This window comes from Malaclemys terrapin, chromosome 8, assembly GCF_027887155.1.
Source record: "Malaclemys terrapin pileata isolate rMalTer1 chromosome 8, rMalTer1.hap1, whole genome shotgun sequence".
Taxonomy (NCBI): domain Eukaryota; kingdom Metazoa; phylum Chordata; order Testudines; family Emydidae; genus Malaclemys; species Malaclemys terrapin.
The window spans coordinates 68,246,628-68,265,016 of NC_071512.1; the positions used below are offsets into that span (position 1 = coordinate 68,246,628).

The 18,389-nt window shown below is 45.8% G+C and overlaps 1 protein-coding gene across 5 annotated transcripts in view; it reads right to left on the minus strand.

Annotated features, from left to right (window-relative positions):
• GPSM2 (G protein signaling modulator 2) overlaps positions 1 to 18,389 on the minus strand; it is a 60,407-nt gene that overhangs the window by 27,177 nt on the left and 14,841 nt on the right. For 3 of the 5 annotated variants that reach the window (XM_054036742.1, XM_054036744.1, XM_054036746.1), the window contains one exon: positions 17,615 to 17,725. The exons of 1 other annotated variant lie outside the window; for it this stretch is intronic. In XM_054036742.1, the coding sequence (XP_053892717.1) occupies positions 17,615 to 17,676 (62 nt within the window). In that variant the 5' untranslated portion in view covers positions 17,677 to 17,725. Of the gene's footprint in view, positions 1 to 17,614; positions 17,926 to 18,389 lie in introns of all 5 variants that reach the window. One more of the 5 variants, XM_054036743.1, reaches the window with a different exon arrangement.

An 18,389-nucleotide genomic window follows, 5' to 3' on the forward strand; every position in this document is an offset into this window, starting at 1 on the left:
GCATACTAATAAATTCCAAAAATAAAATAGAATTCCATACTTTGGAAAAAAAAATCTAAAACTGAAGTCTTATTCTGGAAAACCACTCACTAAAATATACCCGTAACTTCTAAAAATTCTTCTTTAACTTGGTTTACAAAGTAGATACAACAGCTACTCAATACCAAACTGCCTTTCATCCCCAAAACTATCTTTCAGAATCTAATAACTGCTTATTCTCAGCATAACATTTTAAATGCAATTAAAACATTTTCCATGATTAGTGTTCCTTTCCACCACTAAGACAACTAGTTGTAACTCTTCATCTGATGTTATCTATTTTTTATTAATATTATTCTGCACAACAGCAACATCATGCATTTCTAAGCTAAACAGAAAACTCTTTGGCCTCTGAATTATTGAAAGTTTTTATTGTGTAGGACACTGACCTAATTAAACGTCAAAACTAGATCTGAGAAAATTAGTGCACAGTACCATAAAAGCTCAAAAACATTAGATAACATTTTGCCTAAGTTGGGTGGAAGAATTTAAGCATAGAAATTGCATAGAGCAGCTAATACAGTTTATTATATGCTCATACCCTAGTGACTTAGAAAACATTTAACAGCCAAGCAAATCTCTAGTACAATGAGAATTAATACAATGTCAAAACAATATTTTCCTTGAAAAGCAAAATCACTAACATTGGCAATTAAAAATAATATCCCTCAACACCAACAGCTATTTCACTGGCAATACTAAAGTGCAGATAGATATCTAGGCAAAACACTGAGCTGAAGAACACTTTATGTAACTTTTATATTATGAAATATTGATTAAGGAGTTAGTAGGTAACAAAACATTTTATAAAACCTGAACAGGAACAAAGTATTTTTGAAAGCTCCACTGGATTGCTTTTCAGGAGAGCCAGAGTAGTGTAGGCCATAAGTAAAATGAGTTAACAAAATTGTACTGTACCTGGTAGTCTTTGACATTCCACAACTTAAGCAGAGTGACATAATAGACATACTTAGCTTTTGTAATTAAATACAATGTATGCCTGGTAGCCGGTAAAAATGCTGAAGAAAAAAGATGGGTCAACCAGGGAGTTCTCCCCAGGCCCAACTTTCCAGACTGGATATCCATAACACATGCAGTACTTTTATGTTTTGAGAAGTTGAAGAACTGCTATTTGTTCCGACACAGAGCCATCTTCTTTCATTTTATTGCACAGTGTATGTGTTCAACGTTGTTTGGGAAAAGCCAGAAATGATTATGTACAGTATGTCATACCATCAGCAACAAAAGATTTAAGATTTAACACACTTCATTGGGTAATCTTAACTAATCCTATCCCAAGAGGTTCTCTCCGGGCACCTCATGTTAACTGACACATCCAATTAACTCGACGTGTAGAAAATATGGTGCTCCTCAATGCTAAGACTTAGAATGTCACACAATCACCTAAGTTTCTTTAGATTTTTAGCTTATAATGTTTGCAATGGTCTTTGTACTGGAGTTTCATATTCTTGAGAAATAAGCTATGTGTACTGCTTGACTTCAATTCTATAAACTGAAATCTAGCTATCACTACCTTCATAGTAAATGAACATTTCGCTTGGATATTATGACGTACTTGGCAACTATGCATTAAAACCACAGAAAAAGGCACAAGGAGGCCTGAGGCATACAAGGGACATAATTTAAGAAAGAGTGATATAAATCAGAAATAAACCATTTAAAATATTTTTTCTCTGCTGTCATGCATCCAAATAATTTTACACTACACAGGTTCCTTAGCAAATAAAATATTGTTTGATGAAACATCAGTTCATCAAGGAACAAAATACAAACTTTTGACCTTTTTTTAGTATGTACCAAGTGAAAGATAAAACGGTTATTAACCTTTCCATAACAATTGTTCTTTGAGATGTTTTGCACATATCCATTCCACTGTAGATGTATGTGTGCCCTGAGTACAGTTGCTGGAAATTTTTCCCTCAGCGGTACCATTAAGTCAGCTCTGGCACCCTACTCTTGGACATCACCGACTAAGAGCATCTTGAATGGGGTCTTGGCATCAGGGGGAATCTCCACAGGTTTCAAAAGGGCCACTACATTGGCATAGGAAAGTGACCACTAGGCCAAGTGCTCAATGGTACTCCTGTGCCAGGGACCACGGCGGGGTAGGGATGCGTGGAGGAGTGGCAGAATCTATTCCTCGGATGAGAAGAATACAACCCAATTTCCGACTCTGAAAACGAGCCTTCTTCCAGGGACCATGGAAGTGAGGCTCCCACTGGTGCTGGAGATTACTCCTGGGGCGGGAGGCGTGCAGCAGGGCCAGCTCTCGACGGTACCATGCGACCCAGTACCAGATGGCATCTGGGCGCTACGTGATCCCTCCTGCCCGCAGGCCCCAGCACCAGCGATGGCAGTACCAAGAGGGCCACCAGGTCTCTGGCCACAGTGAATGCCTCTGGAGTGGATGGAACCACGACATTGCTGATGCCACACTATCCCTGCGATGCAGACGGTTCATCCGGGACCAGATTCAGCACTGGCTGCATAGGGGTTGGAGTCAATGGTGCCACCTGCAATGCCGAGGCAGAGGCGTGGCCTGACTTAGGTTGCACTGCACTCTGCTCCCCATGCTTGGACTTCTTCAGTGTTGGAGAATGACCCATCTCGGTCAGCTGCTCCTTATATCTCTTTCTCGGCATTGAGGATGGTGAATAGTGCTGGGACTCCTGTACAGCGGGAGGAGGGCTCTACATCAAAGCTAATGTGCTCGGTGCTGAGTCCAACCAGCTTGGCTCAGAAGAAGGTCTGAACACCGTTTTCATCAATAAAAACTTTAACCTGGCCTCCCAGTCTCTCTTCATATGAGATTTAAACTTGCTGCAGATCTGACAGCAATCCCTGATGTGAGCCTCACCAAAACACTTTAAACAGCTAGAGCGCAGATCACTCAAAGGCATAGCCTTGTTGCAAGGGGCACAGGGCTTGAAGCCTGGTTACCGAGGCATCCCTCGGCACCAGGAACCGACGAAATTCCATTAACTGATGGAGCAATGCCAACTACAGTATCTAAACTAAAAAACTGTTACTAACCTTTCCATAAGTGTTGTTCTTCGAGATGTGTTGCACATGTTCATTCTGTTGTAGGTGTGTGCGCACCCCATGCACAGCTGCCGGAAATTTTTCCCCCAGTGGTATCCGTCGGGTTGGCTCTGGAGCCCGCTGGTGCCACATGTTCATAGCACCAGCATAAGGGGCTATGCTGACCCTGCACTCCTCATTTTCTTCTTACCGACCACTCCAAGAGTAGGGCTAGCGGGTGGGTCTTGGAATGGACATGTGCAACACATCTCAAAGAACAGTTATGGAAATGTTAGTTAACCGTTTTTTTCTTGTTGGAGTGTTTGCACATGTCCTTTTCATTGTAGGTGACTCACAAGCAGTTGCGTTGGAGGTGGGCTTGGCGATCAAGGACAAGCCAACTGTAGTACTGCGCAGCCAAAGTGTGAATCATCTCTGGCCTGCTGAGTGATGGCATAATGTGTCGAGAACATGTGTACCATAGACCAGGTGGGTGGCTCTACAGATGTCTTGAATCGGAACTTGGGCCAGAAAAGCTGTGGAATAGGCCTGAGACCTTGTGTAATGAGCAGTCAGGTTTGGTGGAGGGGAAGTTCCCGACAGGTCATAACACTCTGGGATCATGATGTGATCCAAGACAAAATCCTCTGTGCAGATTCAGGGAGGCCTTTCATCCTTTCGGCTACTGCTATGAAGAGTTGAGGCAATCTACAGAATAGCTTAGTCCTTTCAATGTAGAATGCCAAAGCCTAACTCACGTCCAAAGAATGCAGGCACTGCTCTTCTCTGTTCACATGCGTTGTGGGGTAAAAGACTGGGAGAAAGACTGGCTGGTTACAGTGGAACTGGGACACTACTTTCGGAAGAAATTTTGGATGTGGCTGTAGCTTGACCTTACTTTTTAAAGAAAATTGTGTATGAAAGCTCTGCGGTGAGGGCCCGAATCTCTGATACTCTCCTGGCCAATACAATGACCACCAGAAAGGCAACCTCCCAAAAGAGGTGTAATAATGAGCATGTTGCTAGTGGCTCAAAGGGCGAGTCTATCAGCTTTGAGATGACAAAGTTCAAATCCAAGGGAGAAACTGGGGCCCTTACTTGGGGAAATGCCTTCTCCAGGCCTTTCAGAAAACAGCTTACCTTCTCATGAGAAGAGAGGGACTTACTGTCAACTTTGGGATGGAACACGGAGATGGCCGTCAGATGAATCTCGATTGAAGAAAGGGCAAGGCCTTGGTGTTTTAAGGATAAAAGGTCATCCAAAACAATTTGCAGGGATGTGCACTCCGGTGGAACTCCTTGCTGTGATGACTGCACAGAAAATCGCTTCCATTTTTCCCCAGTAAGTTGCCCTCATGGAGGGCTTCCTGCTGCCCAGCAGAACTTTATGCACCTGCTCGGAGCAAGTTAGTTCCTCAGGGTTTAGCCATAAAGATTTCAGGCCTTCAGATGCAATGCGCTGAAGTTTGAATGAAGCTGTGGCCCACATGGGTGCCAGGTTTGTATAATTTTTGGTGGTGCCCAGAACGGGTCCAAGCAGAGCCATCCCGTCGATAGGACGGACCGGGGTAACCGCCTCAGGCCCCATGCTTTGGAGGGCCCCGCGCTTCAGGGGGACGTGGGGTCCAGGGCAGCCTGGGGAGCTAGTGGGGGGGGCCTGGCGCCGGCAGCAGCGAGCAACCTGGCCCCAGCCCACCCCGCTCCGCTGGCATCATTCTGGGGAGGAGGCGGAAGCGGGAAAGAGGAGGAAGCGGGGGTGAGGGCTTGGGGGAAGGGATAGAGTGGGGGTGGGGTGGGGTGGAGCAGGGGCAGGAAGGCCGAGCCCCCCACTAACCCTCCAGGCTGCCCTGGACCCCGCGTCCCGCTGAAGCACGGTGCCCCCCAAAAGCACGGGGCCAGGGTGGTTGCCCTGGTCTGTCCTATGGATGGGACAGCTCTGAAAATACAAGCCCAAACATCGGTGGAGCCGGGCCCACGTTCCTGAAAATTGGTGGAGCATGGGCACCACAGATCCATATAACTCGCCGCCTATAGTGGCCCATAGTCCTGCATGATCAGGATTGGAATAACGAGAGACTGTTCAGAGGCTCCACGGACAGCCATAGTAGTGGGGAGTACCAATGTTCCCTGGGCGCCGGTGGAGCTATTAGGATGACCCAAGCTCAGTACTGCTTGATCTTCATCAGAACCTTGTGAATCAACAGGATGGGCGGAAAAGCGTACAGTAGGTGATTCGACCATAACAGGAGAAAAGTGCTGATGAGAGACCCTCAGGGAGCAGAATTGCTGACACTTCCTGTTAATATGGATGGCAAACAGGTTTATGTGGGGAACTCCCCACCTACGGAAAATGTCACTGGTGACATCCAGGCGGAGATAGCACTCGTGGTGAGCAGAGAAGGACCTGCTCAGGCGATCTGCAAGAAGACTTTTTCACCCCTGGAATGCAAGACGCTTCGAGGCCTATCGAATTTGCTATGCAGAATTCCCAGAGACAGACTACCTCTTGACAGAGTACCTCTGTCTGTTGATATAGAACATGGCCAAGGTATTTCCCGTAAAAACAGAGATAATTGTGTTTGTGATGTGAGGCAAGAATGCCTGGCAAGCCAGGCGGACAGCCCCGGTTTCCTGATATTGATATGGAGCAAGAACTCCTCTCGAGACCACAGACCACATCCTAGCACTGAGATATCAGTGATCAGATGTGCGGATGGTCAGTGCCTCGCGAAAAGTACCCCCATGCTGACCATACTGCGGTCTAACCACCACGTCACCGAGTCCAAAACTTGCGGAGGTATCGTGAGAACCCTGTCCAAGTGGCGCCTGGAGGGGGAATAGAGAGTGGCTAACCAAGCTTGGAGAGGTGATCTAAGTCTCAGACTCGCATGTCAAACCACATAGGTGCACGATGCCATGTGTCCGAGGAGGCTTAAACAAACTTGAACTGTCGTAATCAGCTGTGACTGCAGGGAGCTTATTTTGGATGAAATCTCTCAGAAGTGGTCCTTGGATAGAAGAGTTTTTGCTTGTAGAGAGTCGAGAACTGCTCCTATAAATTGCACCAGTATGAGGGTCGACTTCTGGATGTTTATTAGTAGACTCAAGGACTGAAAGGTTATTTGTATCAGAGCAATGTCCTGCTCCACCTGCACTTGGGACTGACCTTTGATCAGCCAGTCGTCAAGTTACAGGAAGACTTGGACCCCTTTCTTTCTCAGAAAACCACTACCACTGCCATTCATTTAATGAATACTCTTGGGGCCACGGACAGTCCAAAAGGCAGGGACACAAACTGGTAATAGGCCTGGTTCACCACAAACCTTAGGTACCTCCTTTGGCCCTGGAATATCAATTTATGGAAATAGGCATCTTTCAAGTTGAGGGCAGCATACCAATCCCTGGATCCAGTGACGGGATGATTGAGGCCAAGGAGACCATGCGAAAGTTCTACTTCTTGTGATAATGGTTGAGACCGTGCAGGTCTAGGAAGGTCCTGAGCCCTACCTTGGCCTTGGGTATAAGAAAATACCAGGATAGTACCCTCTTCCCCTTAGTTCTTCCACAGCTCCCATCCGAAGGAGGGATTGAACCTCTTGTTACAGAAAAAGCTCGTAAGAAGAGTCCCTAAAGAGGGATAGGGAAGTGGGGGGGGGGGAATAGAAACAAACTGGAGGGTACAGTAACTCCTCACTTAATGTTGTAGTTATGTTCCTGAAAAATGCAACTTTAAGTGAAACAATGTTAAACCATTCCAGTTGTCCCATAAGATTTAATGTAAATGCGGGGGGGTTAGGTTCCAAGGAAATTTTTGGGGGGCAGACAAAAGGCATTATACTATACAGTACTCTACTGTGGTTGGAAAGTGCCCCTGGCTTACCCTACACAGGCACAGCCCGCTCCAGGCAAGAATGCTAGGAAGCACCTTTGCAGCAGCAGTGGCAGCTTCCCCGGAGAACAGGCTCGGATTTTGCCAGGAATACTCCAGGCCCGCCTCTTCCTGTCCCCGCTTCACTCCACAGCTGTTTGGCGGCACTTAGGACTTTCTGGGAGGGAGGGGGAGGATCAGAGACACGGCGCTTCCCCGCTCCTGCCCCTCCCTCCCAGCACTTCGCACTTAGAACTTTCTGGGAGGGAGGGGCAGGAGCGGGGAAGCCCTGCGTCTCCGCTCCTCCCCCTCTCTCCCAGAAAGTCCTAAGTGCCGCCAAACAGCTGTTTGGTGATGGGGAAAGCGCTGGGAGGGAGGGGGAGGAGGCAGAGATGCGGAATTTGTGCAATACTCCCTTGTAAAGTCGCTGCTCTTCTACAGAATCTTACAAGCAGACAGCCAAACGACGTTATAAGGAAGCATTGCACAGCTTTAAACAAGCATGTTCCCTAATTGAGCAGGGACGTAACACTGAAACAACATTAAGTGGGACAACATTAAATGAGGAGTTACTGTATCTAGATTCCACAGTGCTTAGGACCCAGCGGTCCAAAGTGATGTGTTCCCAGGCTTGGAGGAAACGGGAAAGGCAGTTAGAAAAGATAGGGTTGACTGGATCCTGTAAGAGGGGGGTTAGTAGTCCGTCTTCAAGTGCCTCGTCAAAACAAGTATCTTAAGGTGCAGGATTGGCTCGGAGCAACCTGAGAAGGTCCCATAGAAGATGAGGGCAGAGGGGGTCTGCGCCCAACCCCCCATTTCTCCTCCTCCTCTGATCCTGCCTGTGTGGCTGGGAGTAATAACATCCATACTGCTGAGGTCTATAGGACCTTCTTGACTGGGCAGGCATATGCAGACCCAGCAATTTCAGTGGCGCCCTAAAATCTTTAAGGCCATGTAGCCTCACATCCTTTAGTTCAGAAAAGAGAGACAATCCCTCAGAGGCCAGGTCTTGGATTGTCTGTTGCACGTCCTGAGGAAAACCTGACCGTTGCAACCACAAAGCTAACATATAGTGACAGCCGTGGCCATTTACCTGGCTGCAGAATCCAGGGTGGCCTGCAATGAAGTCCTCGCCACTGTCTTTCCCTCCTCCACGAGGGCCAAGAACCCCTATTGTCCTGGGGGAATCTGTCCATTAACCCCCCACATATTAAAATCGTAGCAAGACAACAGGGCTTGCTCATTCACTATTCGGAACTACAATCCTCCTATAGAATAGGCCTTTCTCCCCAGGAGATCTAATTTTTTAGGGTCTTTTGGCTTAGGCGTCGGTCCTGCCTGGTCTTGACGGTCTCTCCCTCTGGCAGCCACCATTACGAGGCATCCTGTGGTAGGGTGAGAAAATAAGAACTCACAGAAAGCCCTTGGCTGGTACAAAATATTTTATCTCAGTCCACTTGGCAATGAGAGGGAGGGAGCCACAAAGATTTTATGGGCTTCATAATCACATCACGTACGGGAAGGGCCATCCTAGAGGGACCTGCCATCCCTTAGATGTTCAGGAAGCCTTCAGTAGATTCCCTTACTTCCTCCACATGGATGTTTAGGTTGGACGCCACCCGCTTTAATAAGTCCTGGTGGGCCATATAATCATCCCATACTGGGAACAACTCCTTCGCCAACAGCGCTTCATCAGGTGAGGAGCAAACACGCGGTGCCAGCGTAATGTCCGCCCCTCCCTCTGCCAGAGGGCTCTACTCCTGCTGTCCAGCGGGCTTCTCCATGTAGTCAGTACCGGGTTCCAGTGTATCTCGATGCTGTACTTGCAGCCCCGTCCCTACCAATTATGGTGCCCTATGCAGCCCAAGCTCCTGCTCCCCGCCCCCTCCCCCCCCCAGCGGGTCTGGGCTGCACTCAAGGCCTGCGGGGCCGTGGTGGCAGGAGCTGTGTGGGGGGCGCTTTGGGGATTTGCGGGGGGCCTGGCAGCAGCAGCAGGAAGTGAAACGACCCGGCCCCAGTCCACTTCACTCCCCTCGCCCCAGCCATGTCGCTCAGGGCAGGAGGCTTGATGGAAGGGGTCCGCCCCCCTCCCCCTGCATTCACCAACACAGCGGGGAGCCAGTGAAGAGGAGCAGGTTGGGCTGGGTTGCTCTATTTCCTGCCACTACTGGTGAGTGCGGGGATAGGCTTGACCCCTGCTGCCAGCGCCAGCCCCGCCCACTAATCCCCTGGGTTGCGTCCGTTGCTGGGGGAGGGGGCTTGGGAGAAGGAGTGGAAAATGGGGGTGGAGGGAGTTGTCCAGGGTCCCGCATCCTCCTAGGAACGTCCCTGCTCCTTGCAGTGGGCGCACCCCACAGGGGGGCCAGTTGGGGAATGGGGCTGGCCGCCAGCGCTGCCGCATACGAAGCACACAGCTGCATAGGGCACCATGAAATTTGGGGCAATTTGGTGCCCCAAATTTCGTGGTGCCCTATGCAGCTGCGTATTCTGCATATGCCCAAGGACTGCCCTGTGTACTTGAGGGGCTCAGCTCTCCAAGGCCACAGAATATGAATACCTCAAGCCAAAGCCTTGTCCCAATGGGAATCCCCACAGGCTGAAGAATGCCCAATGGTGCCACCAACCAGGCTCCCTGGTACCATGGCAGTAGCTGTTCCAGTTAGCTGGGTGGGTGCGGAGAGCAGTGCCGGCATTCTCAGCAGCTCTGACAAGAGTAGCAGGACTCCGCCTCTGACTCCGAAGAGGAGGTGGAAGAGGAACGGGGCAATCATAGCGGTGCCGAGCCACCTGGTGCTGGAGAGCGGTGTCATGGAGAAGCTCTAGGCAAGGTGCGCCCAATGGGGGTTTTCCCCTAGAAACCGGCCTCAGTGCTGGTCTGACTGTAGAGGGACCTCTTTGTCTGCTGGCTGTGCTACCTTCTGATCCCCTAGAGACCTTCGTACCAGAAGCATCATTTAATCTCTTGCCGCCGCATAAGCTTCTGGTGTGGATGGCACTGCAAAGCTCTCCATGCGCTGTCTAGCGGAGGGCTGCGACGCATCCCTAGGTGGAGTATATGGGTCCGATGAGGCCGCTGACTGAGGCGGTGCTGGGGAGGGAGAGCGATCCAACACGGGTCTCGATCCATCCTTTTGTCTCTGCCCATCTCCCCTTGGGCACCGGTGGAGAGGTAGTGAGCCCCCCACCTGCTGGAGGTGTGCTGCGCACCAATGCAGATGTACTTGGTGTTGATTCAGATCCTGGCTCCAAGGCTGGTCTGAATGCTGCCTCCATCAGGACTTTCAATCTCACTGTGCCGTCTGTTTGAGTGTGAGGTTTGAACTCCCTGCAGATCTGACAGCAGTCCTTCCTGTGGGTTTCCCCCAAACACTTGGGACAGCTTAAGTGTGGGTCGCTTGTTGGCACTAGTTTACCACAGGAGGAGCAGAGTTTAAACCCTAGCGACCAAGGCATGCCCCAGTACCGGGTAGCCTCTAAAGCAATGGAGAGGTATCCCCCAAACCAATCTAACAACTATTAAAACTACAAACAACTATTTCTATACTTATAAATACTAACTATACACAACTAGGTAGAGAGAGCAACTACTAGAGAGTCTTGCTGAAGCAAGGAGGGAAGTTTTAACAGCCATCGTGGGCAGTAAGAAGAAACTGAGGAGTGTGGGCTCAGCATGGTCCCACCCCTTAACCCAGCACTACACATGTGCAGCACCAGGGGGTGCCAGAGCCAACCCAATGGATACCACTGGGGAAAAATTTCCAGCAGCTGTGCACAGGGCGTGCAAACACCTACAATAGAATGGACATGTGCAAGCACTCAAAGAACTATTTACACGTTAACTATATATACACAATATGAAGAAAACACTAAGACCACTGAGAACAGCTTGATGAAGCAAGGAGAGCAGTTCCACCAACTGTCATGGGCGGTAAGAAAGAAACTGAGGGGCACAGGGTTGGTCAGGCCCTTTATACCGTCACTATGAGCACACAGCACCATGGGGCGCCAGAGCTGAGCCAAAGGGTACCACTAAGGGAAAATTTTCTGGCGACTGCTCGGGGCATGCGCACATCTACAGTGGAATGGACATGTGCAATCACTCGAAGAATTATTCTTACCATTCAAAAAGATAAGAAATGCTGAAGTATACCTCTACCCCGATATAACGCTGTCCTCGGGAGCCAAAAAAATCTTACTGTGTTATAGGTGAAACCGCGTTATATCGAACTTGCTTTGATCTGCCGGAGTGCGCAGCCCCGCGCACTGCTTTACCACTTTATATCCGAACTCGCGTTATATCGGGTCATGTTATATCGGGGTAGAGGCATATATTTAAGTTTTCTCTTTGGTTAAAGGTCATCAAAACTCAAGAGCACTGAATAGCTTACTGAAATACAAAAATTCTAGATTATTTTTAGTGTAAGATTTCAGTTCAGCTCTGTCCGTTTTGGTTAGGATCTTACCAAATTAACAGTCCATTTTGGTCAATTTCATGGTCACAGGATTTTTAAAATGGTAAATTTCATTATTTCAGCTATTTAAATGTAAAATTTCACAGTGTTGTAATTTTAGGGGTCCTGACCCAAAAAGGAGTTGTGGGGAAGTTGCAAGATTATTGTACGGGGGGTTGTGGTACTGCTACCCTTACGTCTGCGCAGCTGCAGGCGGCCGCGCTACCATCAGAGCTGGGCAGCTGGAGAGTGGCGGCTGCTGGCCAGGAGCTCAGCTCTGAAGGCCAAGCCACTGCCAGCAGCAGTATGGTATTGCCATCCTTATTTCTGCACTGCTGTCTGGACAGCTGGGCCCTCAGTCAGCAGCCGCCACTCTCCGGCCGCCCAGTTTTGAAGGCAGCAGCGCACAAGTAAGGGTGGCATGATATGGCGTTGCCACGCTTACTTCTGAGCTGCTAATAGCGGGGCATTGCCTTCAGAGCCTGCAACTCCCTTTTGGATCAGGACCCCCCAATTTGAGAAACGCTGGTCTCCCCCGTGAAATAGGTATAGTATAGGGTAAAAGCACACAAAAGACCAGATTTCATAGAGGGAGACCAGATTTCATGGTCAGTGACGCGTTTTTCATAGCGGTGAATTTGGTAAGGCCCTAGTTATGGTAAGTGAGAATAGGGAACAATAATAGTTTCAATTAAAGGGGAAAAACCACAGGAAAGTAAAGATTTTAAAAAAAATACTACCACAAGCACAGCTATATTGATTCATATATTATAAGGCCAGAAGGGGTCACTGAGATAGAGTCTGACCTCCTGTACAATGCAGGCGATAGGATTTCCCTGAATTAATTCCTGGTAGAAGTAGAGCATATCTTCTTAGAAAAAACTTCCAATCTTGGTTTAAAAATTACCAGTGACAGAGAATCCACCACAACTCTTGGTAAACTGTTCCAATAGTTAATTACCCTCCCTGTTAAAAATGTGCACCTTATTTCCAGTCTGAATTAGTCTTATATAAAGAGTCTATTGATTTATAAAACCTGTTTTTAGGAACCAGTGGATGCCAAAAATCTAAGAACTACTTTCCATTTGGATCACTCTCTTACTGACTTCTTTCAAGTTTGGAGTCTAGCTTAATTGTGCGAAAGGAAGGAAGAGAAGGAAATATCTGTCACAGACTAATTGCAGATGCCTGCACTGACCAATTTTTCAATATTTTTAGTCATACCATATTATAGACTGTTACCCAACTCTCAGATTTTGCCAATGTAGTTTTGGACAAACAGGCTGTTCACAGACTTCTGCTCTGGGTCTAAAAGCTGCTAATTAAAAAAGGAATTACACATAACCTTCAAAGTTAGTTACAGGAACAGCCTGAGCTACTGAACACACACTATTCTCAGTTTCAAAAAAATCCCCCTTTTTTGGAATGCTCTCAAAGCAGGTTTAAATTGCTGCTGCTAACATGGATAAATTGCAAGCAGGCAGACAAAATGAGGTTGGGTTATCAATTTTTTAGGAAGTAATTAAATAGTTACAAGAAAGTAATTTCATATTCTTCCTGTCTGTTATATTGTCTGACTTGAATTACTTCATTATTCACTAACCAAGTGCATAACAAACGATGCATTGAAACAGTAGAGACCAAGAGAGAACAAGCTTCATTCATTTGTGTAATTCTAGGGCATTCTGTTCCAGCTAAACAGGATAATGCTCTTTAAGACGTTTTTGTGGAAATAGTCACACAAGTGCTTCATTTTGTTATTCTGCTTATTCCCCTGGTCCTGCTTTTCTGCTAAAGATTTTTGTTCTGTATAAATTCTCATTTGTAAAACTACCTCACACTCATTTGTCACTCAAAGTAATTCATTTCATCTGACTCGTTTTTAAAATCTTCTTTGACCTTTTTTACCTTCTCTTTTGAATTTTCCCTAATAAAATAAAAACCGTTTTTTCTCCACTGTTTGGAATCTCCTTTACTTTAGCTGCAGTCTGCAAACAGTGAAGCTGCAGAAAACTGTTATGAGGAAACAGAAATTAGAAGAACAAAACAAGACCAGAAATACTATCGTCCAGAAATACTAATCAATCAAAACTCAACTTGTTCATTCCTGTGAATGGGATTTCTGAAGACTCCTGATCAGATTTTTACTACTACTAAATACACACACAAGTTTGTTGTGAAACTGTTAAGACTGCTACACAGAACATCTGACACAAAACCACAGATGCAAAAAAATTTAAAATGTAAGGAACGTGTTATACAACACAGACCACACACCACCTTAACTCTGTCCCTCAACCTTCCTTTCCACACACATCCCTTTACTAGACTAGTCCCTCCCAGCAATTCATGTGTTAGCTAGCATGTTGTAAAACTGTAGTTTTAACAATGCAAACTGTTTAACAACGCAAACCTTTGCACATGCTAGCTGGCTGAGTTGAAGCCTGATTGGAGTATCAGTTTCAACTTGACCACCTAGTACAGGGGTGGCCAAGCTTACTGACGCTCTGAGGTGCATACGACAATCTTCAGAAGTTCGAGAGCCAGGGCGCACCTGCTGGGGCTTGGAGCTTCAGCCCCAACAGGAGGTGCCTGCCAAGGCTCGGGGCTTCAGCCTCGCTCCTGCTGAAACCCCAAGCCCTGGCAGGCGCACCCTGCGTGGTTGAAGGCCCTATCCCACCACCCCACTGCCAGGCAGAAGTCCCAAGCACCCTCCCAGTCTGATAGGTGAAGAGTCGGTAGGTATGGGGAGTTCTGTGTGCCACACTTTAACTGTAAAAGAGCCACATGCGGCTCATGAGCCACAGTTTGGCCACCCCTGACCTAGTACAGCTTGCCTTGTTTATACTAGAACTTTACAACATGCTTACATGAAGTTAAAAAAAAAAAAAACTACTCAAGATAACCCCTTAGTTGTGGGATGTTTGGTGCACTAATTTAGTGTTCTGGGGTGGAGGTAGTTTGCCAGTAGTTGCTCCATGGAGCATTTGCTGGTGGTCTCTGGAAAGCTGGCCAGTCACTGGTGTTGGCATCATCCTTATTTCCAGACAGTGAATAGCAATAGAAGACAACCCAAAACACATTTAATGTTTTTCCATGTAGGCAATTGATGTAGCTGCCACAGGGATATTGTCTGACTATAGAGTGAGAAGAGGGATGACCCACACAATTAAAAACAGATCCACAATCGTATCTCTGTACTAAAACGTGGACCCTGCCATTCAAATTGTTTGAGAACCCTTGCTATAGGAATCTCTTCGGAAAGGGAATTCTGCTCAAGAGACAGAAGGACAAGAAATTACCTTCTGCATATACAAATACTGACAGAAAATAATAGGTCATGAGCTGAACATAAAGTATTGGGGGGGGGGGTTACCTTGAAATTCTACACTCTACAATCAACTGACTCGAGAACTAAACTCTTTAAACTACATCCATTTAAATAAAAGCCTCAGATCAGTTCAATATCTGAATCAATATCTTACTTATGCATTTTTTCTTTATACTAGGTTCCTTGGAAATTAAAAAGGTGTAGCTATTACCTCACCACCACTACCTTTTAGAATAACTGCCACAACCATCCTTAGGCACAGAGTAATCTCACCATTATTTAAGAACCATCATGATTAAATAGAATTTCTGCCCTCTGCTCTCCCCACCCCCATTAAAAAAAAAAAAAAGTTAAGTCTCCATTTTTAGTTTTAAAGAAGTTGCACTCAGTCTTGTTTTGTGATATGGAACGGTACTTAGTAATGTCACTATAACTCTGGCTGTCTAAATGTTTAGAGTTATTGCAAGCTATTGATTGTTTTAGTCATTTTAAAAGTATGCCTTGTTTTTTTATTACTTGTTTTTTCAGTCTCAGGATGCAGCTATACTAGATGTTTGTACTGTTGCAACCATACAATTACTATGGGAAAGCTGCAACATTGCACAGCATCCACACATTTTGTTTCACGTGCATGCAGTGAAGAGTGGTCCAGAAGAAAGGCATCCCTCTTCGTGGCCTAACTAATTTCCCCATCTCCCTTCCTCTACCTATTGCAGTAGGGGCTACAGGGGTTAGTGAAACAGACCACACTGTGGGTGACAGTACTATGCAGAAAGACATGGCTTTACTTGAGAGGATGGAGTAAGAAGAGGATGGCCTTGATGCTTACATGTTTAAAATCCACCCTGCTCTACTTTCTCTTTTTCAGAGCTCAGGAGAGTGGGAGATGCTAGTGACGCAGTGAATGGACACGTGGCAACCCTTAGTGAAGAAAGTATCAAAGGGGTAGCCGTGTTAGCCTGGATCTGTAAAAGCAGCAAAGAGTCCTGTGGCACCTTATAGACTAACAGAAGTATTGGAGCATGAGCTTTCATGGGTGAATACCCACTTCTTCGGATGCAAGTGGGTATTCACCCATGAAAGCTCATGCTCCAATACGTCTGTTAGTCTATAAGGTGCCACAGGACTCTTTGCTGCTTTTGGTGAAGAAAGAGCATGCAGGTACACTTTCATTCCCCAGTGTATGTCCACATGTTGTACTAACCAGCCATTGATTGTGTCTTTTCAGGGTTTCCCTGATCTGGTGCCGATTTCATGTTAAAAAAGTTAGGATTCTATTTAAAAACTGTATTTCTCATTATATCCCAGTGTTTCTCTTAGTCAAACTGGCGTTTAGAGAGTCAGTTGGGAGTCAGAGCCCCTGTTGCTCTTGAGACTGCCCTGAACAGGTGTATTGGGAGACCAGACTGAATTGAGGCCACCCTCATCCTGCATGCAGCTAGTTTCATGAGAGACATGAACAAGGACTCTGACGTGTTCATGCTGTCACAAAAGAGTGGGCCGGGGCATTCCAGAATTGCACTGGGAGAACCAACTGCATCAGTGCAGTTGTTAGGCCACTGCTTGGCATCTACACTAGCACTACTGTGTACAGTGATACAGTGGCAGACAACATTGTTATTAGCCTTGCTGAAGGGGCCACCACAGGACAGATAATACAGGTTCTGGGAAGAAAAGGTGTGCATCATGCTGACCTGCCACCACCCAACAGCAAGAGCACTAAGTATTTCTATAGTCCTTCACCTTTAACATGCTTTATAACCAAATTTCAACATCTACACGAGGAAGGTGAATATCCCCATTTAATGAAGACAGCATTTGTCTCAATAAGAGCATATCAAGCAAGTTTAACTTTGACAGCTTTTAAGTGTTTAGAATGTCAAGTTATATCAAGATATAGCAACTTCACCTCCAAGCCAACATTCCTCCTCTTTACACCTTTAAGCATTGTCATCCATATGTATGCAAGTACCACCTCTTAGGACACTCTCCCTAGCTCATATAGTCAGCAGATTATGAAACTACACATAGTTTGTGGAGGTGCTGGGGGTACGGTCAAGGGGGTAAAGCAAGATAACACAATACAGCAGAAGACTATCAAATAAAGTGGACCATTTCAAGCAATTAACTGATAAAGTCAATGAAGGGAGGTACACATGAATTACACTACTGGGATTATGCTCCTCTTCCTTCTTAGAACAGAACAAAAAGTCACATCAAATTGGCATACTAAGCCCTCATAAACACAACAATATTTTTATAGTAAATCACATGCACCAGTTCATTTTGCAACAGCACACAGTTCCAGGACAGTGACAGTTTCAGAGCAGAGCTATGGAAGGTATAAAAAATGGAACTTCTTGGAAGAACAGTACCAAACTTACAGAAGTGTAGAATGACAGTTTTTTAAAATTATTTTCTCATCTCACACAATTCTTGCGTTCAGGAACCAATGAGACACTGTCAGGTCAAATCTGAACCAAATTTTAGGTTTTGCAAAATAAGCTTTGACGAAACCTAATACCATTAGAAAAGTTTCTAATGGAAAGTTCCCCCATCCAGTGCAAATATTTTCCACCAGAGTTTGCAGTATACTAATGTATGAATGAAATCAGCCAGGCAACTGACTAGTCTATTTTCATTGTTCAAGCCAAGAAAAGAAAAAGAGCAAAACTTTTAAACAGTAAGAAGTGATATTTTTAAATTTCTTTCAGTTTTAAAGGTACAGTGCCACTAGTAACACAGGTAAAGAAATAGGTTCCTGTTGAAATTATGTTTAACTTTGCTATTTCTCTTTAAAAATAACAGTATTGAACATTCACATAAGGTTTCTATTGTTAACACAGTACTTAAAGTTTTATACAAAACAGTACATAGTCTTACCTGTAGCGAACATGAAAGGAATGATCTTCACGCATACTTATCAAAACATTACTTTCCTCCATTGAATTGCATTATCAGTAGAGAAAAGTGTTCTGCAGGCAGGACAAGTACCTTAATACGGAGAATTGTTGTCAGCACATTATCCCAGTTAGTATATTAACAAGTTAGAGTTAATACATCCTAAGCTCCCGCTGAAATACTCTTCTTTATTAATAAGGAAAAGAGATCAGTGCCAAACACAGCTTAATTTTCCATAAACGTGTCCCAAGTTCTTGCGTCTGTGGCCCTTTCAGTTCCATTCAGCTGCATTTCTGCAAAGGGAACACAAGATGCTTGCCTTGAAGTCTCATTTTCAAAGAACTCATAACCACCTTGGGCTGATGCAAAACGCAAAGCTATCCCTGCTGAGTGCTAAATCTTATCAATCATTTAAAGTGAGAGAAGCAAAGTGTTTCACTGTGACTTTTTGCATGCAGGCAGCTGGGGAAAAAAAAAAAAAAAGGTTCAGCAGAAAGCAGTACTCTGTGTTCAGCTAGAGTTTGAATCAGCCATCATTATGTTGCTATTCTTTTGTCCTGGGTACAATTCCAAGTGACAAGCTTAAAGGATAAATATGTATGAGTTTGGTTTTAATATAGCATCTTTCATGTTTATATGTAAATCATGTTAACATGCACTTGTGAATTACATGGCTATGCATTCCAGCAAGAGATTTTAGAGATGTCAATACATGACAGCAAAACTCAAGCACTCTATACAGTCACCAGAACACCAA